A 26,916-nucleotide genomic window follows, 5' to 3' on the forward strand; every position below is an offset into this window, starting at 1 on the left:
TGTGCCACACTGAGTACAGCCTGACCACACATGAGACCTCAAAGCACCATCCCCCACAGTGGCACACTTCCTCCAAGGCCATGCCTATTCCAACAAGGCCACACCTCCTAATAGTGCCACTTTCCATGGGCTAAGCATTCAAACAATGAGTCTATGACACCATTCCTTGAGTTTGAGGCCAGCCTGGACTACAGAGTTAGTTCCAGGACAGCCAAGGCTATATCTTGAAAAAACATATGTATGTGTGTATGTGTCTTTGAAATTAAGTCTAATGCAGGTAACTCTAAAATTTATAAAATAATACTCAAAATCAGATATATTTTAAAAACTGGTGATGAAAAAAATTGGCTATGAGAATTGGATTCTTGAGTAAAATGAGTTAAATTCACAATATACTTGCATAACAGGACAACCCCAGAATTACATACCCTTTCCCTTGGATGGGACCTAGACTCCACCAGAGAAAATTGCATGTTGGCCTCATTACAGAATAGGGATGCACGAGAAAATAAAATTTGCCTGAGTCTGCTGCTCCACAGTCTCTAGTTGTCTAAGACAGACCAGGAAAATCTCCTCATCTCTCTATAAGAGACAAATGATTTCCCATGTCTCACATAGCAGGTGGATGGATTTTTACCCAGTGGAGGATCTAAGATTGCACCACTTTCAATCAACAGTGAGGCAAATAGTGACTAGTCGGTTCTAAATGCCTTGCAAATAGACATGTGGGTGCTGTGAACAGAGGAGCCTCGTGCCTAAGCCTGACAGCTGGTATGAGACCTGAATGCCACTTCACTTGGCTATGCCAGACCATGCATCCAAGTAACAGTTGGTCCTTACGTTATATTTTCCTAAAACTCAATCCCATGGCTAGTTTGCTTTAATTCAGGGCAAGTGTACTTTATGACAGGAGACTGCTCAGTCACAGGTTTGATTAAAGCACTCTGAAGTGGCCTTATATTCGTGGTGGTTTGTAATGTACTCATGATTATTTCATGGGGACGCAAAGGAAGGCCCTGGCTATGCTGTGAAGAGAGGGAAATCCAAGTGAGAGCTGGGATTCAGGTCAGTGGCAGAACGCTTACTGGATGTTAAGGTTGGAATATGGACGGTCTTCATGAGGCTCCAGTGGGTGGGGCTTAAGGGTTATAGCTCAGGACTGCAGCCAAGGCCTCCCTCTACTTCCTGATCTGCCCAGATGTGAGCAGGCAGACTCATGCTTCCCCATCATAAGAGACTCATCATCCTTTAAACTGCTTCTCATCAGGCATTTTGGTCAGTGTGCAATGAATTTGTATATCTACCAAACCCAGATCTCAAATGGGTTCCCAGAGCTGAAAAATATTTATTCTGACATCCAACACCTTCTGTGCCACTGTGGGATGTCATCTTTGGAGTAAGACAGGAAGTGCCATTGTAATCATAGCTGTTGATTACTCGCAAGAGATCCTGAGCAGTTTCCTTACAGGAGGTGTGTGTGTGTGGGGGGGGAGGCCACTAGGCCCCCACTTGAGGAGGAGCTACTTGTTCCCTCCTATACACCCTGACCCTAGATGCACGTGATTCTGCTGTAGAGGGACATGTGAGAGGTGTTAAGAGTATGTAGGAGGAAAGGTAACTGAGGGGTGGGCTCCATTTATGCAGCTTTGGGGGTTGTCCCAATGCTGAAGTGGTGCAGTTTTTCTATGATGCTGCTGTTTTAAAGTTATCCACATCCTTAGAAGAAGCCTTCACCCATACTGCTGGAAATTAATCCACTAAAATCACCACATCAGCAAGCTATATGTGATGGTTCTCTGTCTGGGATGAGTAACATTTATCTGTGTTGCAGGAAAAGTTAATACAAAAGGTACTAAAATTTGGCTTGTATACAACACCCAGGCCATTTTCTTTCACTTACTACCATATTATACTAAATAAATATTTGAATTTTCAAAGATAAGTCAAACTAAATGATACATAACACACTATGAATAATTTTGTATATTTATTAAGCACCAAACATATATAGCAATGGTTGCTACATAAAAAGCACAATTGCTGATATAATTTCTTACCATTAAGCTTACAATCTAAAATAAAATACAAGGATATTGTCAGCCTACATCAAAGTTTCCTTAACTTGGAATTGGCTACTTTGGCAAATGGATGAGGCAAAATGACTTATTTTAGGCAAAGTGTTAATAAGGCTTTGAACATGACACAAAAATATTTTTGTGTATCCATTTTCCATGTTACGTTAAGGTAAGTAAGGACAAAAAGGGCACTTAGAAATGTCATAAGCACAATGAATTACTTCAGATTGTTCAAACAGAGATGTTTACTGACAAATGCCAGCCCGTGAAGCCTCACAACTAATAGGAACCAGATGAAATCCTTGACGTGGCCCCATGTAGACCGCCATCTTCTTCCGCACTAAGGGCTCTACCAACAGTGAAAAGCACCATCTCCAGATGAATAACTATCTGACTGTGAGATCAAACTTCCTGGACTATTCCTGTCTGCAGAGAAGTGAGCAGAGACAGCAGTGGGGACGCTGGCCAAGCGATGCCACGTAAGCAAAGGCAGTCAGGCAAGGGTGCACCTCTAACGCGGACGGGAAGCACGGGCACGCCTGCCTTTCTGCTCCATACTTCCAGTGAGGTACGTAAGAACTTAGCTTCAAGACCCTAGGCTACAAATTCTATTTGCCTAAATGCATGTACAATAGTTCATAAATACTTTTAAGGTAATCACTGCTAGTCATTCTTAGCTCACAAAGGCACACTGAAGAAATTTTGGTTCTTATTGTCAAAAGGACAAATTTAAAATGCTAAACAATACAAAAGCATGTATATTTTTTAATTACTTATAAATCTCTTAATTCGAAAAGAATATTAGGAAATAAAATGATTGGTTACAAGTTAGTTATCTGAAAACAGAAATGTACTCCATAATGTGCATAACCAAGTATTTTAGAAATTCATGATTACAATCATTTAAAGGCAGAGTAACAGCATCCTGAGATGTGTGTGCGTGTGTGTGTGTGTGTGTGTGTGTGTTTGTGCGCGCGCAGATGTGGAGGCCAGATATCACTCTTGGTTGTCATTCCTCAGAAGCCATCCACTTCTTTTTGTGATACAGGATTCCCTTAGATCTGGTGCTCACTTGTGAGGCTGAGCTGGCTACCTTGGGAGTCCAGGGATCTGCCCCCTCCAAGTTCAAACTCAAGTGCTAAGGCTGGAGTGAGTCCATTACTGACTGAGCATTTTCCTAGGCTCCTGAGATAGTCTTTATGGCAAAACAATACACTAGTGTTTCTGTTTGAGGGGATGTTTTGGGGGGCTAGCATCTCACACTGTAACCTAGAATTTGTCTCCAACTCATGGCAATCTTTCTGCCTCAGCCTCCCAAGTGCTGAGACTATAATGTGAGTCACTATATCCAGCAATGTTTGCAGAATAATCTTGGCAACTGAGAAAAAGAAGGTAACATGTTAGCAGCAGAAATTTTTTTTTAAAAAGTTCATACTTTTGCATAGTGAGTTTATATAAAAAGAATGGTCCAGATATTTCAAAATAAAAATATTTTATAAAATAGAACTCACTGATTTTTACTTAAAGTTGATACTCTTTTTTTCTTTTTTGATTTTTTTTTTTTTTTTTTTTTGAGACAGGGTTTCTCTGCAACTGGCTGTCCTGGAACTCACTCTGTAGACCAGGCTGGCCTTGAACTCAGAAATCTGCCTGCCTCTGCTTCCCAAGTGCTGGGATTAAAGGCGTGCGACACCACAGCCCGGCTTAAAGTTGATACTCTTACTACCCTCTTTCAATCTAAAAGTATCATTTATACTGTTTTACTACTTTATAGTAAATAAAACCCAGTTATGACATTTGAAATGAAAAAGCCTTCATTAAAATATGTTTTAATATATCAGCATGGTTCTAATATGAGGTCAGGAATTAACTTTCATTGGCTTCCTGAGAAAAGAATTTTTAAAGTTTATATCAGTTGTGAATGACTCTAAATTTATCAATCTCAGTCAAAATACTTATTTTGGTATTATAGGAAATACCTAGAATTCCTGATTACAGGATGCAGTTTTCTAAGGCAAGGCAAGTTAGAATATGTATGAAGCATAGATATCAGCACAAAGGTAATGTGAGATACAGTCACTCTTTCCAAAACAAGGTCTTACTATGCAGCCTGGTCGGCCTAGGACTCACAGAGATCTGCTGCCTTTGCCTCCAGAGCGCTGGGACTAAACCCCAGTGCCAACACACCTGGCTCATGCTCGCTTTTCAAAGCATATATTCTAAGCTGCATAATAGTGCATTTCATGTCCCATTTGAATAGTATGTATTTTACATTACGCTTAGAAGCATAATTGTGTAATATATTTTTAAAATGCTTCATTTCCTCAATATCATGATGCATGCAGTATTTTTCCAGATAACTGGTATTTTTGTTTTGTTTTGCTCAAAAATGTAAAAGACACATTAGTAGCTACAAGTATGTTAAGTATTTTATGAAAAAAAATCTATAAGGAGAATGAAATAGAAAGCTAAGCGTAGTGATTTAACAAAATATGAAAAAAATCATTCTGAAATGTTTTTGCTTCTTAGTAACATGCATGTTCCTTTTACAATGCTAACTGGATAAGCACATGACTACATAGGAGCTGTTTTGGAAGTTTACTTATCTTCCCTACATAGTCTCCAGGATAGGAATGGGAAATTATTATGATAATAATAGAAAGCAAAACTTGGAGTCCTTCAACATGTGAGTCATGTAACAGCTGACTCTTGAGAACAGTGGTTGTTTATTACGTTCATTAACTGTGTGTGTTGGCGTAGAGCACCGTGGCCATCCGTGGAGCTAGAGGACAACTTGTGGGAATGAGTTCTCGTTCCCGTTCCACATGACCCGCACGGACATGGTTTCAGATGCTTTCTTAAGGATTCCACTTAGTCCACTCGGACTGGCAAGCGCTTCTGTTGCTCCATAGAGCAGGGTGTTTAATTCTGAAGAGTTAAATTTATATTTTGGATGGCTTAATTAAAACTACCCTTTAACATTTTTTTTTTTTTTTGCTTTTGCTTTTTGGTTATATACTTTTAATGCCTACAGATTAATATGGCTAAAGAAATGAAAGTCCTGATTTCATCTGTGTTTTAGATAGAAATAAACATTTTCTTTGTTCCAAATGAGAACAGCAAAATGAAAAAAAACATTTTCTCTAATGCTTTGATATAGTTTTAAGCAACGGTGGATCAGGGTCAATCAAATTAAGTAACATTGATTAGAAGAGAGAAAAAAGACACCAAAAGTTATTTCCTTCCTAAGGTTTCAGATAGTTTCTTAAGTCTTTTCTTCAGCTCCAAAGGAAATTTCTCGTAACACTTCTTACAGACTGGCTTCATGTCAAACTCCACAAATTTATTCCTAAAGGTAATTATATATAAAAAAGAAATTAGTGGAAATGTATCCAGCACACACATGCACAATATACACACAAACATATGATAAAGTGACATAAATTCACAAAAGGACATATAAATGAAGACACAATATAACATACTATATAAAATCTCTATGCACACGACAGTAAAGAACTGTAATTCTAATGCTAATTCTTATTATGATAAATATAAAGAGTGACTGGTATCAGTTGAAAATAAGCTTATATAATGGTTCTATACTCCTACATTTAGAACACGTGATGTTTATTAAATCTTATTCAGTGTTCCAGGAAATCTACGGTAGATATAATTTAAGTAAGTTAATCAAATTTTAATTTTTAGATTTATTTATTTTTCACGTGTGAGTATTTTGTCTGCACGTGTGTACTACTTGGTGCTCATGGAGGTCAGAAGAGGATCCTCTGGGAGTAGCATTAGAGGCAGTTGTGCCATATGTGTACTTAGAATTGAATCTGGGTCCTCTGAAGGAGCAGGGAGCACTCTTAACCACTGGGCCTGCTCCTCACTCTTCTCTTCATCCCAAATAAAGTCAACCAAACTTTAAAGCCTCAGGCAATGTTTTCCTCTTCTCAGTGCCTCTTACCCCCTAGTTTGTTGAGACAGTCTTACTCTAGAGTCAGGTTGGCCTAGAACTCGTGGGGATTTTCCTTTCCAGTCTTCCCAGTGCTGGGATTATAAGTGTGAACAATCATGCTTTTCACAAATAAATTTATTCAAACATTTATTTAAAACAAAGAAAAAATGTTTTTGTTTGTTTGTTTGTTTGTTTTTGGGTGGGAGCAGGGTTTCTGTGTAATCTTGGCTATCCAGAACTCTCTTTGTAGACTGGGCTGTCTTGAATTAACAGAGATATTCTAGCCTCTGCCTCCTGAGTGCTGGAATTAAAGCCAGCACCCCCACAATGGCTTTTATAATGTGAGTGATGTATTTTAAATTAGGCCACTATAAGGTTTCATCTTTCCCTGTACAAATGTTTTTCATTTTGTCTAACTAAAAAAAAAATTACCTGAAATTGTTTTTTTTAAAAAAAAGAGCTTAAATCATAATAGGTTATTTTAAGTAGTGGGATAAAAAAGCTGGTTATCATTCTTGAACACTAAGGACAATGCTTAAGTATTCCTTAAGTGGTAGTTCAGTAGAGAACATGATTCCTCTTTTAAAGCTACAAGAACACACAGTATCAATTTACTTTAATCAGCTCTGGAGACAACAACCTTAGGTAGTCTCCATCTCTATGTACTTAGAGCAGCTAATTGCAGGAGCTTAGAACTGCTGAATTCCAAACTCTGTAAGTATATAACTTTATAACCTGTTCATTTGCTGTGAGGTTTATATTTAGAAAGCATTTGTAGAATAAGCCTAGTGATACACTGTTATGGGTAACAATAATTGTTTTGAGGTCATTTTGTTTCTTTTTCTTTTTGAGACAGCTTCTTACTATGTAGCTCTGGCTAGCCTAGAACTCTCTATGTAGACCAGTCTGGCCTTGCACTCAGAGATCTGCCTGCCTCTGCTTCCTGTGTGCTAGATTAAAGGTGTATACTATCACATCCAGCATTGAGGTGATTTTAAAGAACAATGTTAATAATAAGAATAATTCCTACCCATTTATTTACAAATATTTTTTATACATTATGACATGTATGAGCTTGGCTTTCCATTTGTTTTTTACAAAGAAACTAATGCTGATTCAAATGTTACATGCTGCCAATTGGCAAATCAAATACTTGCAGGGCAGTTTGGTTTAAATGGTGCTAAGAGGCCCATCTAATGTGCAGGCTCAGCTCAGTTTTCCTGTAACAATGTAGCCTAGACACCTTTTCTCTGTGATCTTTAAATAGTGGTTGGAAGAGTTTTAAAGTACTTTTAAATCTATAAACTGTTCCCAGTCTTTGGTTTCTCTGCTGCCTAAAGTCAATTAACTGAGGAATTCTGGGTGTTGGATGGTTTTGGAATCATATGTATTCTGTAACTATAACTAAACTAAGTATTTTCCCAATGTTTTCTTAGAACAAAAACTAGTTTTGGTGGCAAAAGCTTCAAATATATGATTCCTGTTTTAGAGAAACTAGTTCTCTTGTTTGAAGTTTATATTTGCCTTTTAATTCTTCAACAAAAGGAAATAAGAAAATTAAACAAAATTTCGTTTAGAGTTTAAAACACCACAAGGAAAAACATGAAATAATCATGTCAGTAATTCAACAGAATGTCCAAGACTTAAGTACATCCCATACAAAGCACTGGTAAGAGTCTGGAAACTCAAGGCAACGCACGCACAGGCAGCGGGGAGCGAGCATGCACAGGCACTGCAGAGGACAGGCGTGCTAGCGAGCTAGAAGGTTTTGCTCAGATGGGGACATGCTCAGAGAACTCAGCACTGAGAACACACACACGCGGGTCTAAAAACACCCAACACTCACTTCCTCGGTTAAATGATTTTTAGGCACAAAGAAACCAAAGACCAGCAGCAGTTAACTGCCATAAAATACTTTACAACTGTTCCTACTACTCTTTAAAGGTTGTAGAGAAAAGGTGTCTCTGTCACACTATGACAGGAACGCTGAGCTGAGGCAGGCATGTGCGCACACACACCGCCTTTGCTAAGCTCGGATCTCATTAAGCTTTATACTTGTAAAAGACAAAAGAACTAAGTCCACAGATAAGTATCTCAATCTCTGATGGCCACAAAAACATGCATTAAAAAAAAGAAAGAACAACAAAAAGACACATAGAAAAGAAAGGCACCTAAGAGACTAAGCACAGAGAAGCACGAGACTGGAATGGAAGGGACAGGACGTTTACAGACACACTGGCTTTCTCTTTCTCTGCTTCTCCTTATCCTTTGCTTCTCTCTCCCGTTTGGCAAGGCGCCTCTTAAACTCTTCTGGCATTTTCTCATAACAGTATTTGCAGACTGGCTTTAGATCAATTTCAACAAACTTATCCCTTTGAGTAGAACAAAGAAGGGACAGAACAGGAACAATTAAAGAAGAACATTTACTTTCAGAAGGACTCAAGAGAAAAAAAGAGATAGAAATCAACCCCTTCCCCTTTTAGAGACTAAATGGCATCTAAAACCTTCCGGCTTTAGCAATCACAACGAACTAGACCAAGTACTTACTTGAGAGTCAGCTTGGTGTTGCAGGTGGAGCAGGCAAAGCAGCTCACACACCAGGCCTTGTTGAGCGCAGAGACCACTGTGAGGAGAGAGATCTCATCACACAGGAGCACTTTACTGTGGGACGAGGGGCTTTGCTTTCCAACCCTGAACAACATAGATGGCTGTTCCCTAGGTACCTAGGGGAGGTACCTTGAGACAGAGTCCTACTGTGTAGCCCAGGCTGGACTGAACTGCTGGTCTTCCTGCTTTAGCCTCCTTAATTCTAGAATTATGCATGTGCACCATCATGCCTGATAAGAAGTCCCCCCCCCCACCCCCCAAAACCCCAGCCCAAAAGCTCGATGCCACTCATGTACTTCTAACCAATTCACTTTTTATTATGGCCATCTTTTCACTGTTTGTTTTTTGAGGCAGGGTCTTACTAGAAAGCTCTTGGCTGGCCTGCAACTTACAATATGTGGACCAGGCTGGCCCCAAACTCATTGAGATCTCCTGTGTCTGTCTCCTGAGTGCCTGGCTCTTCTCACATTACTGGGAAGGTAGGTTTCAATTTAAGCAAGACTATTTCTGTGTTTTCATTTGTTTTTTCTGCACACCTTTGTGCATGTCTGGGTGCGCATGCATGTATGTATATATGAAGAGAAGTCAGAGGCTGGCATGGAGTTTTCATCACTCTCTATCTTATTAATGAAGGAAAGGTCTCCCAATTGAACTCGGAGCTAGCCAGTACAGTTCGTGTGGTTGGCGGCTTGCTCTAGGAGCCCCTCTCTACCTTCTAAACACAAGAATTACAGGCAGGCTGCGTCCTTCCATGGTGCTAAGGATAGAACTCTGGTCCTCATTACACAAGCCCTCCTCTGAGCTCTCTCTCTAGACTCACTTTGCCCTTTTTAACTTTTAGTTTTTCCTTACTTACAAACTAGAGACACTAAGATACCATTCCCTCTCAGTACTGTGGACAGCAGATAACCTGTGTGTCTCACACTGCTAGATGAGCTTTTCCAACAAGGCTTGAAGACCTCTGATAAAAAATTTTAAACTCCCGATTTTAATTTATCTGACTTAAAGGGGTGTTTCTTTCAAAGTCTACAATAAGCACATAACTTCCTTTGTCCTTTACATGACAGTGTCTCCTGCAGTTAGACTCACAGCACTGCAAGAACGATGGTCCCTGAACTAACCTTGTATTTCCTGATTAGGTGACGTCTGCTGTGAACCAGAAAGCATGCAGCAAACATGGTTGTTTAGAACTTTGTCAGGAAATTTCTGGCAGGACTGGTTAGTGACCATGAGCAAACACAGCTGCTTCCGCTGTGTTACACCCAATCTGTCCGGCCTGGTTAGCCTGCCTACGCAGTAAGTCCTAGCAGCTCTGCACAGCTTCCAGCAGCTGCGCTGCCTCAGTAGCCCATCTTGCTGCTGTAGCATTCTGGAGAAGCATGCCAAGAGGAAAGCAGTTGGCAGTGTCCGCATTACAAACCACAGGAGCAACTAGCTTCTTTCCATTTCCCCACCATTGTTTTTATGACAAAGTGGCCCCATCCACCCACAGATACATACCGTCACCTTCTATGACACGGTTGCAGTGGAAACAAACATCACCAAAGAGCTGAGAAGGAAGACAACAAACAAGTGGTAAGGGCGCAAGCGGCCTTAGAATTAAGTTTTTAACAGTAAATACTTACATGATCTCCATTCTGTTTACCACTGAACAACAAGTAGTTAGCAACTAAATTTGAGAATTTATTCATTCTAAAGAAAATTAGTAATTAGTTACAATGAAATACTTAGTTTTCTTCACTTAAACAAACTTTCCTTGTGACAATTTGAGCACCAAAATAACAAAACATACAAAACAACCCTATGCCCAGGAGGAGGATGGCAGCTGTTCAAGCAGAAGGCTGAGGGCTACCGAGCAGGGAGGGCACTAAACTGGGCAACTCTCATTCCACCCAGAGCAGGCAGCATTCTTGCATGCTGCTAAATACAAGGAGGACATTTATGTCATCAGAGGTGACTGTTCACAGGTTGTTTACTGGACTGGGGATGGGAGTAACTCTCAGTGCAGATAAAGTCAACACCAAGCCTGGGTGGGCACCAGTAGAACAGCAATGAACAGAGGAGAGGTGTGGAGGAAGACATGCCACTCCCTGCTCAGTGTTCCAGCCAAGAGCCCACAACCTCAAAATAACAGTGGAGAACCAACAGAAGAGCCGAAGGAAAAGGATATATCAAGGAGACTGGACATGATCCATATGTGAGGAGGCTAAAGAAATATAACAATACTGACACTAATCTTAGAGCAGGAAAAAAAGTACTATAAGAATATTATTGAGCTGGGTGGTAGTGCGTCCCAGCACTTGGGAAGCTGCTGCAGTAACACAGAGAAACCTTGTCTCTAGATAAATAAATAAGTAAATGCCTAAATAATAAAACTAGAAATTACCATATCAATATTGGTAACTGTGATATATAAGAGAGTTCTATATTCTATGGAAATGTACATCGAAACATTTGGGGTAAAGGAACACAACTGCGCCAAATGCTTATGGCTAACTGAGGAACTATGGGCAGTTGACGGTTGTGGGAAGGAGAGTCAGCTTTCTTTAGAGTGTAGCGCCTGGTAAGTTGGCCATTTCCCAGTGTATAGCCCCATGCACAGACGTAAATGGGAGCTCAAACTGGAATTGATGGGTTATTTAAAAGAAAAGCTTAGGGTTATAAGAAGGCAAGGTATAGCAAGGTAGGGTAAATCTGGGAAGACTTAGAGGAGGTAGGGCTCAAAACATACTGTACGAAATTCTCAAAGAGCTAAAACATTTAAAAAAAAAAAAAAACCTATGCATAACCTGGGCAGTAGTGCTGGGCAGTGGTGGCGCACGCCTTTAATCCCAACACTTGGGAGGCAGAGGCAGGCAGATTTCTGAGTTCAAGGCCAGCCTGGTCTACAGAGTGAGTTCCAGGATAGCCAAGGCTACAGAGAAACCCTGTCTCGAAAAATCAAAAAAAAAAAAAAAAAAAAAAAAAAAAAAAAAAAAAAAAAAAAAAAAAAAAAAGCTGGGCACGCCTTTAATTCCAGCACTTGGGAGGCACAGGCCAACATGGTCTACAGACGAGTTCCCAGACAGGACTATTCTGAGAAACCCTATCTTGAAAAACCAAAAACCACCCACCCAACCACCTAAAAAACCCAAACCAAACAACAAAAAACTTGCCCTTGCTCTGCAAAAAAAACCAAACCTAAAACAAAGCAAAAAACCCAACAAACAAACAAATCACAACCAAAAATCCATGCATGGGCTGCGGAGGTGGCTCAGTGGTTAAGAGCAATGGCTGCTCTTCCAGAGGACCCAGGTTCAATCCCAGCACCCACACGGCAGCTCACAAACACCTTTAACTTCAATCCCAGGGGACCCAATGTCCTCTTCTGGCCCCCACAGCCACTGCACACATGGGGTTCACAGACACACATTCAGGCAGACACTCATACATGTAAAATTAAAAAAAAAATCCTCAAAACAACAAAAACTACGGACATCTAAATGCACATACATGTCTGTACATAAAAGATAGATATATTAATATATAGCTCTATTTTTATATAGTAAAATCAAATGTGCCCAGAGGAAGCAAAGGGAGATTACAGGTAAAGGCAGATATACAGATATTGTTTGTACATAATTTAGTAAGCATTCTGAGACTCAAAGATTTAAAATACATCTCTGTAGACCAATGCAGTTTCCAAGAAACATTGGTCTACAGCTGAAACATAGATGAGTTTCAATCTGCATCTATCACATTTCTAGTAAGTATAACCATTACCTGATTATAGTGAGTTTCACAATAGGCCAAGCCCTTCCTCTCATAATGGCGATGTCCAAGAAATGGTTTTTCACATTTGGCACAAACAAAATGCTGGAAAAAATTGAGTAGATTATTTTTGAGATACTGTAATTTGACTTATCTAAGAAAGCAACCTCAAAGTTAATCAATTCTTAGAGAAGATAGTAATTAATAATCAGATTTCCACACCCTTTTTAGGTGATTGTGAATCACTATATAGAACGTATAGCTCTGGCTGACCTAAAACTTGCTGTGTAGACCAGGTTGGTCTGTAATTTACAGATATCTGCCTGCCTCTGCCTCCTGCCGGCTGGGATCAAAGGTGTGTACAGTCACAAATAGCAAGACCACAACTTTGAAGTTCTCAATTCGGATGTATAGGAGGCTCTAATGGGCATCCTAGGAATAACTGTTCAGCAGCAGGACATGGTGGCACATGCCTTTAATCTCAGCACCAGGGAGGCAGATATCTAGAAGTTCAAACTCTGTGAGTTCAAAGCCAGTTTAGTCTACAGAGCCAGTTTCAAGACAGTCAGGGTTACACAAAGAAACTCTCTCGAAAAATCAATACCAACAAAAAAGATAACTCCTCAGTAGTTAGAAGCACCCGCTCCTCTGCAGTAGGACCTGTGTTTGGTCTCAGTACCAGCATATAACTTATGACTATCCATAACTCCAGTTCCAGGGGATCTGATGTCCTTGTCTCACCAGGCACACACATGTAGGCAAAATATTCATATGCATTCAATACAACAACCTTTTGTAAAACAAAACAAAAAAGCCAGCCCATCAAATAAGACATGTGAGGGAAGAGCTAGGCATCCCAGCAGTATGTATAACTGAGAATAACTGTTGTTAGATGTGACATAAGAACAAAACATACACCCTGCACTATGCTGTCACATTAGAATATTCGAGATTTTATTTACTATAAAGTTGTGCTGGTTCATTTTTGTCAACTTGACACAAACTGGTCCATAATTCTAGGAGTTGCATTTATAAGACTGGACTGTGGGCGTGTCTGTGGGATATTTTCTTGCTTGGTATTGATATGGGAGGGCCCAGCCCACTGGAGGTGGTGCCATCCCTGGGCAGCTGAGCCTGGGCTATGTAAGAAAGGTAGCTGACAAGGAGCCTGGAAGCAAACCAATAATCAGCATTTCTCTATTGTTCCTACCTTGGCTTCACTTCACAATGGACAATGACTTGCAGTCCATAATAAACCCTTTCTTTTCCTGAGTTGCTTTTGGCTAGCTGTTGTTTGCTTTGTTTTTGAGTCTGGGTCTCTCTTTGTAGTCAGTCCTAGCTGTCCTATGAAGACCAGGCTAGCCCTGAACTTACAGAGATCCTCCTGGTTCTGTCTCCCAAGTGCCAGGATTAAAGGAGTGTGCCTCCACACTTGGTCTGGTCAGGATTTTTGTTTTGTTTGAGATAGAGATACCAAGTACTATCAGTGACAGACAAACTAGGACACAAGTCAACTGTTGTTTGAGATGTCCACATTCCCCCCAGACTGCTATCTGGCTAGCACACTTGGGCAGGCCGCACTCACCTCCACATGCCACTGCTTGCCCATGGCATTCACTACTCGCCCTTCAATGGGCCTCCGGCAGGCGCCGCAGATGGGGACCCCCATCTTATCATGGCATGGCAGACAGTAGAGCTCCCCTTTCAGCTCCCGAGCATCAGCAGTCAGCTCCTTCCTGCTCACCAAAAGACATTCAACTGACTACTATTGTACAACCAACAGGTGCTCAACAGAGGCGGCAGAAATTTTTACAAGACTTTAAAAGATATGACAATCCCTGATAATTTCTATTTTTCCCTCATTAACAGTGATCCGACAAGCCTGATTAAGTGTCTCGGCTGGGTTTTAGCTTGTTACTAGTATCTTGCATGAATGCCGAGACACAGGAAAGGTCAGACACATGCCACTTCAGTCATGTTTATCATCGTTGTCTTATAATAACATTGTATCTCAGTCTCCGTCTTAAAATTCCCAGTGCTGGGTCCAGGAATGGTCCACGTTTGTAATCCCAACACTTGGGAGGCTGAGGACCGAGGATTGTGAATCTGTGGACAGCCTATGATACATAGGTGTTTATTATTATAAAAAAATAATTGTATTGGGTTTGGGGCATAAGAGTTGAGAAGCTATTGGTAGTTAATGGCTGCTGGTGGAAGAGGAGTCATTTATCTTCAGGGGTGTAGCCATTGCTAAGGTGTCCATGATCCAGGAAATAACTCCACAGCCATATACTTGCAAGTATACTTAAACTGTAGTTTAACTTAGTTACACTTCAAGACTTCCTGTTCCAGGGGCAGGCTGGCCCTCTACCACTACAAAAGGGAGGAAGGACGACTTCCTGTTCCAGGGGCAGGCTGGCCCTCTACCGCTACAAAAGGGAAGAACAGTAACAGCTAAGGCTTTTATAAAAATTTAGCCTTTGAGATGGAGGTTCCGCTAGGAGGTCAACCATTTCCAACAGAAATTGTCCAGCCTCTGGTATAAGCAGGCCTGTGGTGGGACTGGGAAGCCAGAGATCAGGCATGGAGAGACCATTCTGCTCTGTCTATAAATTTCTCAATCAAGACCTTTACATGAGAACTGAAGAGATGGCTCAGTGGTTCAGAATACTGGCTGCCCTTGCAGAGGCTCCGGGTTCAATTTCAGCATTCACACGATGGCTGACAATCATTTTTCTAGTTCCAGGGTATCTAATGAGCTCACCTGACTTCCATGACCACAAGACATGCATTCAGGGCATATACTACATACAAGCAAAACACCCAATACACATAAAAAATAACCCAAGCTCCACTGTTTTCAGCAGAGTGTCTCTAGCCATTTCTGCTGAATGTTGTAAATGCTTAACCTGATGATGCTACTTTTACGTGCTCTCTCAATTGAGCTACTCTACTCATTTCTGCCAGATGTAGATACCGGATTTGGTGATGTTTAGTTGTCTGTCTGTTGCTTCTTATGTTCTGTCTGTTCTTACTTTGCTTACTATCTACTTAATAAACTCACTCATTGAACACTGAAAACCCAGCTAACACAGATCATTAGTAGAGCCATTATAGAATCTTCTTGGTCTTCTATAGGTCTAACACATGCACACAGACAAAATGAAATAAAAGCTTGACGAGATCAAGTTGGTTTGCTGCAGTAACAGAAAAATAGGCAACTCCCTTCCTTTGCTTTAATTTTACTGTTTTGCACAATGTCAGGGAAAATACTGTAATACCCGCAGTTGGCACAGTTGAAGTGGTCTGGATGGTAAGGGTCGTTCTTGAAGATCAGAGGCTGTTCATCAATGATGGCATGGCATTTCTGGCAGATGTATTTTCCAAGGCCTCTGGCCTTTTCACGATTATGACATGGGCGACATAGATGTCTATAAAGGGCCAAGATAGAAATTTAAAATCTTAAGTTCTTCTTAATCATTAGAAATATACTTCTCATATCTCTGACTAAAGATGAAAGAAACCAATTTTTAGAAAACTATCTCTTCTGCTATTAGTAGACAAGAATCAAAGTATGGGAAAAATCTTTTCCACTAATAATTCATGATGCGCATGGACTTTATCACTGCCTACCTCTCCTAGCAAACTAGGAGGCATGAAGTAACAGACCCTGTGAGCAGCCGAGCTTTGGGGTCATTTCCCAGGGAACTGAGTAAGTTAGTACATGGTTAGTTCCCATACCCTAGAGCAGTACCTCTATTAAAAAATGCATGAGACTTGAACAGTCAGTCCCTTCATCTACCCACACCCAACAAGGATAGAAAACTCCTACCTGCCAGCATTCTTGACAAACCCTATGTCTGCCAGCACCTCCTGGCAGAGGTCACATCGGAAACACTCCGGATGCCAGCTGTTGTTCATGGCTTTGATAACCCGGCCAATGATGAATTCACCTATAGGAAACCAAAGTACAAAAAATATTGTGAGGTGTCTTGTTTGCTATAAATAAAAGGGAAAGTGTTTATGGAGGGATTGACTCTAGTGCTCCTCCAATACTAAGTAACTGCCTTGCCCCTACGTTGTCTTTAAGATTTCACATCTCCAGCCCTCAGAATTTTCCCTTTTAATATTTGACCTAGGACCTCAAGTGAGCCCTTAAACTTGAGATCCTCCTGCCATGGCCTCCCATGTACCTGGGATTACAGGTCTGCATTACTAGCCTAATTTAAAAGAAGGCCTTTTATACCGTGTCTGTTGGACTAAGAGAACAAACAAATGATCTTTCTCTCATCTGGGTCTTCATTTTTACTTTGTAGTCACAATTAAAAACTGGGCATATTGTACCATACCATACCATACCATACCATACCATACCATACCATACCATACCATACCATGGGGTTCCCTTCCAAGCTCTTCTAGTGCCTCTTAGTTGTTTATGCCCACAGGTGGCAGGCAGCTGAAATCTACAGCACTTTTTCCTTTTACTCTCACTACACACCCCTTAACCCTCTCACTCCATGGAGATCAAACCAAGGGCTTTAAGAATGCTAAGCACAATTCTACCACTGCATGTTATAACTTCAGTCTCTACAAAGTATTTTCTGACTTTGTTCTTGCTGTGTTTTTGAGGCACTCACTTCCTTCACTAATCATTTTTAATATTGAACTCAGGGTCTCCAAGCCCTAGAAATGTTCTAGTTGAGTCACCTCTGAAGTGACTACAGTGAGTGAGCTAAGTACACACGCACCTTTATCCAGTCAACTGAAACATTTCCTGCCTCTTTCCTGGCCAGACAACAAGGAGGAATGTAAAGGCTATGCGCAGAAGGAAAAGCAGTGCAGAAGGCCCAGTACCAGCTTTTACCCACGTGTCCATAAAAATCAATTCTCTCCAGACTGTGGTCCTTCTTTAGTTCAATAGCAAAATAGAGAGGACAGATAAACTGTCTTTTATAATCATTTATATGCACCATTTGAAAAAAAAGTACTGTATAATGTTAAATGACTGTCCAAGTTAGCTTTACATGTCATCTTGAGGCATCCTAGAACCAACTAAGAAGGGAGTCCCAGTTGAGGGGTTACCCAGATCAGAATGGCCTGTGGACATGTGTTAGGGGAGTGTCTGGACTGTGAGTTATCTAGGAGGGCCAGCCCACTATGGCTGGCACAATTCCGGGGCAAGTGGTCCTGGACTGTGAAATACAGAACAGCAGCTGAGCTTAAGCCTGATGGCACACTGGCAAGCTACTTCTCCACAGTTCCTGCTGCCGGCTTCGGCCCTGCCCTCCCTCAGCAACGCACTGTTACCTGAGGCAGAGATGGAATAAGCCCTTTCCTCCCTCAGAGGCTTTTAGTCAGAGTGTTTTCTCATCACAATAGAGACAAAACTACAACAGTGCCTTATGTGAGTGTGAAATTGGTTTTCACTGACATTCAGCAGTAGAACTTACCACACTGGTGGCAGCAGGGAGCAAAGAGCATCTGGAAGTCGTGCTCACAGTACTTCCTTCCTTCAAACTGAAAGACAACCACGAAGGCCATTAGCTTTCATATATACACGAAACAAGTAAGGAATGAGATTAGTTCAGGAAAAGACAAACAAAAGTGGCTTTTGCTCTGTGTGTGTGTGTGTGTGTGTGTGTGTGTGTGTGTGTGTGTGAGAGAGAGAGAGAGAGAGAGAGAGAGAGAGAGAGAGAGAGAAAGTGTGTGTCTGTGTGTTTACGTGGTGAACCCAAAGCCTTGTGAATGCTAGAAAAGTGCTCTCTGCCAATCAACTATGCCAGTCCTTACCAGAGGAGGGTATGTATGTATGTATGTATGTATGTATGTATGTATGTATTTATTTATACACAGTCTCACTTTGTATACCTAGCTGTCTATCCTGGAACTAACCTACTTACTTGTTTGTTTATACATACATACATACATACATACATACATACATACATACATACATACATTTACATACACACACACACACACACACACACACACCCTCACTCTGTAGACCTAGTCGTCTGTCCTGAAACTTGCGCTGTAGACTAGGCTGCCCTTGAACTCACAGAAACCTGCCTGCCTTTGTCTTTTGCCTTATGAGTGCTGGGGTTATAGGTGTGCATCACCTGCCCAGCTAACTTTAGAACCTTCCATATTCCTCTATGTTGGTACAGGGAACAAACTGCACAAAACTGAGGTACTCTAAAACCAATATTAAAAAAAGAGCTGAAACAAAACAAAACAAAAAAAATCAACCCATAGTCATAGATGTGTGTTCTTGTAACCCTGTCCTGAGGAAGTGGCATCGTGACGGATGGACAAGGCTCACTGGGCAGACAGCCTAGCATGACTGATGAACTAACTTCAGGTTCAGTGAGAAACACTGTCTCAAAATATAAAAGTGGAGAACAATCAAAGAAAATAACCTCAACTTGCACATGCACAGGTACATATGCAGATGCACACATACACACACACCCACATACAGAAACTATACAAGGTGAAATCACAGTGAACAGCTTGTCTCACCTCTGACTGCTTAATTATTTTTGATGTACATATTCTAACTTTAAGGATTATAAAAGCATTTATTATTATTTTATTTAAATGGGTGTTTTGTCTGCATACATGTCTGTGCACTGTGTGTGTCTGGTACCTATAAGGGGCAAAAGAGAGCATCAGATCTACTAGAACTAGAATTCTACAGGACAGCCAAGGCTACACAGAGAAACCCTGACTCCAAAAAAAAAAAAAAAGGGTTAGAACTGGATTCTAGATGGTTGTTAGTTACTAAATCCTTTGCAAAAACAGTCCTTAATCACTGAGTTAGCTCTCCACGCTTATTTACCTTTATAAATTTAATGGAAGATACAGATCTCTCAACCCAGATAATTTGCATGTATGTAAAACTCCTTCTTGCATTATTTTAGGCCAGTATTTAAAATTTTTCACTGTAAACTTAAATATTTACAAAATGTACATGTTCTAGAATAATTTTTAAAAAGTAATTTTGTGTATGGGTTTTTTGCCTGTCTGTATGTCTGTACCACCTGCATGCCTGGTGCCCATAGAGGCAGAAAGAGGGCATCAGATGCTGTAGCGCTGGTTGTTACAGACAATTGTGAGCTGTCCTGTGGGTTGTGACAATCAAACCTGGGTCCTGCAGATGAGTAACTAATGCTTTTAACCACTGAGCCATCTCTCCAGCTCCTTAGTTATTTTTTTGAGACAGGGTTTCAATATGTAGTCTTGGCTGGCCTGGAACTCTCTATGTAAGCTAGACTGACCTTGAACTCACAAGGAATTATAACATTCTGGAAAGATAATTATGCTTACAGCTTTAAAAAGATTGATTTATGTTTATTTAAGATGTGCATATGTCTGAGGAAGCACGTATCACATGTGTGTGGGTGCATGTGTGGCAGTTGTTGAGTTGCATCACCACAGATACTGAGAACCAAACTCAGATGTTCTTAACAACCTGCTCAGAGAGCTTCCTGTCAATGCTCTGTGTTTGCCTAACAGGGACTCTTTGTGCATGTGTGTGTGCATGTGTATGCTTGGGGGTATGTGAGGGGGAATAGTATCTAAATACAAAGCCAAAGCAGATACTAGACGTCAGAGGTTATCAGTCTTTGCTTTCTACTTTATTTGAGACAGGGTCTCTTGTTCACAGCTGTGAACAGTTGTTCTATAAGCTTTTAAGAATTAAGTTGTTGTGCTCAATCCTTTGAGGGCAAGCTTTCCTCTCATTCTATTACATGTCTCCTACATTTTGTCCTCTGCAGAGTACAGCTCCATTGAGGGCAGAGTTTGAAGGCAGAGTTACACAGTACACTTATAAACTGATAGCAGAGTCTCACTGTAGCATACAGATATTTAGAATTTGTGTGCTGGCAGCTGCATCAAGAACAGGACACAGATAGATGTCCACTTGGTTGGTTCTTCAGGATAATCTAGGCAACCTGGAAAGGTGCCCAGCACGATGTAGTCTTGTTGCATGACTGAAAATTCTCCACTGTTCCAACTGCAATGTGGTTCCCCCCCCCCCCCAGGTTACCTGTGTGCAGTGACAGCTGGTCCTTCAATTGGATGATATAACATGGAGTGTGAACCAATTTGTCCCCCTTGCCTATACAAACTACTACAGCTCAGCTCTTGTGTGCAGACCTTATAAGGAAGATGTGAGACATCTCCCAGCTGCAGGTAGGCACCTGTTGCTCCTACTGGGTATACAGCCATTTTGGGCCAGAAGTATTCAAGGCATGTCAGATTCTAGCTTTTATGTGAGTTCTGAGATTCTGAATTTAGATTATTAGGCCTTATGCAGGTACTTTGCACACTAGCCATCTCTTCAAGTCATTCACAGGAATTCTTTTAAAGAAATATGCTCTCCTTTGACATGAATCAGAGGTACCCAAGGCAAGTCATAAAGGGAATGATGTTTGACTACTCTCTACAACTCTAAACTCACAACATACCAGAATACAGAACACTCAACATAGTTCATAGGATGAAGCCAAGGTTCATCCTAAATGAGAAAATACACAGGTCAGGAAAAGTTGGGAGGCTTTAAAGGCATATGTTTTCCTAAATGATACCATTTGAGAGGTGTCCTGGTGCAAGTCATCATATCAGGAACTGAGATCCTATTCTTTATAAAGTGGGAGAAGCAAGTGCGGTTGTGCATAGAAATATATTTGCAGTCAGACCAGAAAGGACTCAGAAGAGGCAGGCAAGCCAGAGCTACCCCACAATGGGATCTCAAAAGGAAGGAAAAAAGGAAGGAAGGAAGGAAGGAAGGAAGGAAGGAAGGAAGGAAGGAAGGAAGGAAGGAAGGAAGGAAGGGGAAAGAAGGAAGGAAAAGGAAGGAAGAGAGAGAGAGAGAGAGAGAGAGAGAGAGAGAGAGAGAGAGAGAGAAAGAGAGAGAGAGAGAGAGAGAACGGACAGACGACAGACTCAGGAAACAGCGTCCAAGTATTCAGGAAGTGCTTCCATTGCAATAACCTGCATACTAGATCCTGTGCTCCTCTGTGGTACAAGACCCAGTATTAGGACTATCACTCCTACTCCAGGACATTTTGCTATAACAGACTGCTTCTTTTCCATACACTGTAGAAACTATGAAGCATAAAATATTTAACTAAGAGTTTGGGGATCCCACAAATAACCCAAAAAAGTTTGGGATATGAAATTATGAACAAACTAGAAACTATTAATTTTGAAGAATCACATTTCCCTAAACACTATCTTTTAGATAACTACATTAACCCTATTTAAATAAGCCTATTTAAAACAAGGAATACTGTATTAGTTACTTTCTGTTGCTGTGATGAAACTCGGACCAAAAGCAACTCAAGGAAAAAAGGGTTTATTTTGGCTTCAGTTCCAGAAGGACAGAGTTCATCATAGCAAGGAAGGCGTGCCCTGTGGCAGGAGCAGGAAGTTGGCTGATCACATTTTTATTCACAGACAGGAAGCAGAGAAAGAAAGCAGGAAGTGGGGTGAGTCAATAAATCCTCAAGTCCACTTCCAGTGACGTACTTCCTCCCTCAAGGTTCCAGAACCTCTCCAAACAGCACTGCCAGTGGGAACCAAATGTTCAGATAAAGGAGCCTGCAGGGAGTGCTTCTCATTGATAGCACCACAAATACAGTAAGCAAGAAACACGTTCCAAGAGATTATGTGGTGTGGGAGAAGCAGCAACAGCTCTGCTTCTTTCTGTGTAGGTTTTGGAGTTCTGTAAATATTCCCATCAGAGAGGTGAGGGAGGGGCGTTAATAACTGTTGCTTTACAGCCAAAGATCGGGAACTTAGCGGATGGCCTCATTTCAGAAATGCAGATGCTGACCAGCCAGTTGGTGATTTATACATCTGCCATGAATTACTCTGAGACAAGTGGGTCGGCAGATAAGCAGAGAGGCTGGCTGTGGAGTTTCCTCTCTTCAGTCTTCACTTCTGAGTCGCAGCCATCCTGAATAATCAGGATACAGTATTAGAGGAAATGACTGAGGAAACTCTTTGTTAATCATTGTTCCATTACAGCATTCATTACCAACAGGTCTTTCCTGTTACTAAAGCCTGGGACGGGGGAGAAAGGGAAAACCAAACAAGGAGAGAGAAATCTGCAGCATTAACAGAGAGCTCAGCCCTGGGCGCGCTGGCTGGATCTGCAGCATACAAAGAAGGCTACTGTCAGGCCCTTGTTCTGGGCTCAGTCTATGCCAGTCGGAAAACTTTGTGGAATTGGATCCCTCTGTAACTGGTGGCTTTAGCTCACTTCTAAAAATACTGAAAAAATTACTTCTTTTAGTGGAGATAACCACGGTATCACAAAGATTATACTTACGAACCACTAGCAGGTGTCTGAGCCTGTTTAAATGGGCATTTCCTCCAGAAAATAGCCCAAATCTTATGCAACCTGCACTGAATTCTTTTTTTGTTTTTAAAGACAGGTTATTTCCATGTAGCCCTAGCCATCCTGAACTCACTCTGTAGGCTAGGCTAGCTTCAAACTCACAGACATCCACTTGCCTATGCCTCCCAAGTGCTGGGATCAAAGGCATGCATCACCACTGCCCAGCAGCACTGACTTTTAAGTGATATCTAGGTCATAGGGTTCATGTAACTATCAAATGAAAAAAAACATAACAACTTATAATGTAGCTTGTGTAGTAAGTGGCTCACAAACAAGAACTCAATTATTTTAGGGATAAGTATGACCTTGTAAGTCTTGAGCGCTGGGAATGCACAATACTTACTCCCATACAGGGGACTAGCTTTCTGTCAAGGTATGGGAAGCACAGGCATGCTGCCTTAGGCCACCTGTGACAGACACTGAGAAGCCCCATCTCAATCAAGCCCAGGAAAAGCATCACTGTCTGGGACTTGAACACACGAGGCAAGCCCTCTACCACTGTCCTGCTGTGCTTTTAACCTGCTCACACTGTTACAAGGTTACTATCTTCTGATGGAAGAGTAAAATGAGTGTTAATTTCTGTCGTCTAATAGGTTAATTTAAAGTAAAAGGCAGAATAGCATCAGAATGAAAGAAACTGGATTTTAGTTTGGCAATCCAGCACTCATAACATAAAATGAGATTTTAGTCTCTGTTAAATGGAGATAATCATTTCTTCATTATAAAGAGCTGAGAGCTGTATTACCTTGGGCACTAGATATATCTTGTGTTCTTTTTAGTTTACATATCAGTGCTGGGATTGAATCCAAGGCCTCTTACATGATAAGTATGTACTCCGCTACTAACCACACCCCCCAGGCCAGCCTGCTATATTAAGCAAGTAAGCAAATAAATAAATAAGTAAATAAACAAACAAACAAACCAGCACATCTTTTTGGTGGGGTCTTTTTTCTTTTGAGAAAAGTATCATGTAGCTCAGGCTAGTCTCAAACTTGCTATGTAGTCAAGAATGGCTCTGAGTTCTTGATCCTTTCTCTCCATTTCCAAGTGCAGGGATTACAGTTATGTATTAGCGACACCAGATCATGTGGCAGAAGTATTCAAATGGGAAATGAGTACTGTGACAAACAGTCACCATGACGTGTAAAGTGCTCCATGGTACAGGTGAGTGAAGTGCTCTGTGGACTCAGGAGAGATGGCAGGAGACAGATGGAACTGGCTGGTAACATCAGGAATGAATCTCCTGGGCAAATAACTTAGGCAAATCAGTTCTTTTTGATGAACAAATCTGCAAAGCACCTTATTTTTTAGAGACAGACAGATTTCTGCCTAAATTGAAAATGTTAGGTTCCTGTTTTAAACACATCATCTAGCAGGAGGCAGGGTCACTGTGTGAGGAGGGATCACATCTGGCCAGTCTTCCTAGGCCCAGTAGCTGCTATGCATTCTTTTTTGTTCTGTTTTTCCTTTAAGACAAAGTTTTACTTTTAAAAGTATTTATTTATTTTTCTTTTATGGGTATTCACCTACATGTATGTCTGCTCATCACATTACTGGTGCTCAACATGGTTAAAAGAGGGCACGAGATCCCACGGCACTGGAGGCACCAGCGGGTGGTGTCAATTCCTGCTCCTCCTGGCCTCCCCCAGGTGCTGGGATTTAGGCCTATGCAATCATAACCAGCTATACCATGCTTAAGAGAAGTACAGATGCATCAGAAATGCTTATGTTCATATCTCTAGCCATGTGTTCTAGTGAGTGGGTAGTGAAGAATCTGTGCCTAGAGAAATGAAATATCCTAGTCAGCTAATCTAATACATAAGGAAGTTCCACGAAGAAAAGTGAATCATGTTTTAAAGTAAGTAAACAAAACTTGTCTTTTTCCCCCCTTAAATTTGAGACAGGGTCTTATTAAGCAAGCACACCAAGCTAGTACTGAACTTGCAAATCTCCAGCCTCAGCCACCCAAGTGATGGAACCACAGGTCTGTGCCACCACATTTGGCTATCTTTAAGTCTTCATAACTGGTTCCAAGGGAAAAAAAAGAGTAAGGAATTACAAAGGTATGGACAGGAGAAGATCCCTTCTCTGATCTATCTTCTAAAGTGCTGAGAACTGAACCTAGGGCTCTTTGAAAGCTAAGCAAGAAAGCACTATATCACCAACCCACATGCCCTGCATGGCTCATTATACTGATTGATACACAGACCAAGTTTCTGATAGAAGGTCTGTCTGTAATCTTAGCACTAGAAAGCTAGAGGATCAGGAGTTTAAATTCACCCTCAGCCAGGCTGGACTATATATAATCTCAAAAAACAGAGGCCCCAGACAAAAAAATCAAATGGACTTCTAGTTCTGGAAAACCTTTCATTGTTGAGCACAGCTGAACATGCATTTATTCTTTGATGGGGATAGCTTTTTCCTAACATGTCATTTAATCAAAAGTAAAATTCTTATTTTTCATCTGTGGCTTTATAAATCTTTGGCTGGAAGATGGACCTTAAAGAGCAAACATGTAGATAAAATAGCTGTTTTCCTGAGGACCCTGAAGGCAACAGCCCATTGGGATTTGTAACATCTTTTGGAATAATACTAGGGAGATATTTATAGCCCCGCGGGGGAGAGAAGTAAGGAGTGAGCAGGAGGACAAGTGTGAGTCATGGTTTATTCTGCTCTGCTCAAGGCTGTTTCCAAGTTTTCCCCTCTGACCGAACATAAATGGTTTTACAACTGACAGGACCACACGTAGAGACAGGTGCACAGAAGGTAACTAACCACTGCTGGCTAAGAAAGATAGTGCCATTTAATGCCAAAATATAATGTACTGGAAAGGACAGTATCAGGCAGAAGACAAAACAGAAGTGACTTTTTCCCTCTGAGTTTCTGAGGTCTTTCCTCAATTGCTTTTCCAGTAACATTTCCTTAATCTTAAGAAGAGACTTGAGTGGATACTAGGGTTGATATGGGTTCTAATACCTGTCACAACACAATTGCTACCTGTTGTGTCATCAAGGATGTTTTCACCTTTCAGGGCCACAAAGAAAGATAGGGATTAAAGGGGACATACAATATGAATAACACTGCTTCCCCTATTTGTTATTTTGGGTATGTATATAGATATGTTCATGTGTACATGTAAGTGTGTATCTACACAGGTACGTGTGGTGTGTGTGTGTGTGTGTGTGTGTGTGTGTGTGTGTGTGTGTGTGTGTGAAACCATGTGGAAGCCACAGATGGTTGTCTAGTGTCTTCTTCAGTTGTTGTCCACCTTATTTTTGGAGATAGCTCAATCAACCTTGACCTCAACTTCCCTAGGCCATCCCCACATACATGTTCCTTGTGATAAGAAAGTTTCAGTATGATGGAAGTACAGATGACACCAAGATCAAGTGCTTAGAAAATAACTCAAGACACAGAGAAGGGCTAAACAGAGTGGTTCCTGCAGTGCTCAAGTCCTAACAAGATCCTCTTTAGAAAATACATGCATGGAAATCTCCAGAATGTTGCTTGGAAAGCAGAAAGTAGGTGACACGGGTTCCCCTTTAGGAAGACGTGCAATAATATCCTGATAAAGTAAGACCCGGGGATGAGGCTGGGCAGATTCCATGTAGGAGCAAGCATTGGGGGAGGCCAGAGATGACAGGTCTGGTGAAAGGACTCTGTACTTGGAGAAGAAGTACTCAGGTCTGATAGGCAGTTAGAAGACATTGTAGATTCTGAACTGGGACGAACTGATAGGCAAGAATGTAGGTAGTTATGCATGGGCATCCTAGTTAGGTTGGGACCTACATGTTCCACACGCATTCCACCACTGACCTCCCAGGTATTAAATTCCTGGCACTTAACTCATCTCTGGTAAGGAATTTGAAAGTGAAGGACAGCTGAGTTGACCCACCTCATAAAAGAGCCCTTCTGGGAACTGCTGGAAGCACTGCGCACACACGAAGCACTGTTCATGGTACAGCTCACCATTACTGTTCACGATCTTCTCAGCAGGTGCAAAGCCCCCCTTGCAGCGCTCACACGTGGCACTGGCCAAGGCATTGGCCATGTTGCTGAAACACACAAAGGGCAAGACAGAGTTTGTTAACTTGTTAACTGAATGA

General features: G+C 41.2%; 1 protein-coding gene across 5 annotated transcripts in view; it reads right to left on the minus strand.

Moving 5' to 3' along the window:
* Nucleotides 1–1,974: 1,974 nt before the first annotated feature.
* Nucleotides 1,975–26,916, minus strand: part of Lims1 (LIM zinc finger domain containing 1) — a 106,448-nt gene continuing 81,506 nt past the window's right edge. For all 5 annotated transcript variants that reach the window (XM_052164581.1, XM_052164583.1, XM_052164578.1 and 2 more), the window contains 9 exons: nt 26,706–26,865; nt 17,847–17,913; nt 16,226–16,346; nt 15,675–15,824; nt 13,979–14,129; nt 12,406–12,498; nt 10,144–10,192; nt 8,584–8,659; nt 1,975–5,424 (listed from right to left, as the gene is read on the minus strand). In XM_052164581.1, coding sequence (XP_052020541.1) covers nt 5,310–5,424; nt 8,584–8,659; nt 10,144–10,192; nt 12,406–12,498; nt 13,979–14,129; nt 15,675–15,824; nt 16,226–16,346; nt 17,847–17,913; nt 26,706–26,865 — 982 coding nt within the window. In that variant the 3' untranslated portion in view covers nt 1,975–5,309. The remainder of the gene's footprint in view (nt 5,425–8,583; nt 8,660–10,143; nt 10,193–12,405; nt 12,499–13,978; nt 14,130–15,674; nt 15,825–16,225; nt 16,347–17,846; nt 17,914–26,705; nt 26,866–26,916) is intronic.

Source organism: Apodemus sylvaticus, chromosome 19 (genome assembly GCF_947179515.1).
Source record: "Apodemus sylvaticus chromosome 19, mApoSyl1.1, whole genome shotgun sequence".
NCBI lineage: Eukaryota > Metazoa > Chordata > Mammalia > Rodentia > Muridae > Apodemus > Apodemus sylvaticus.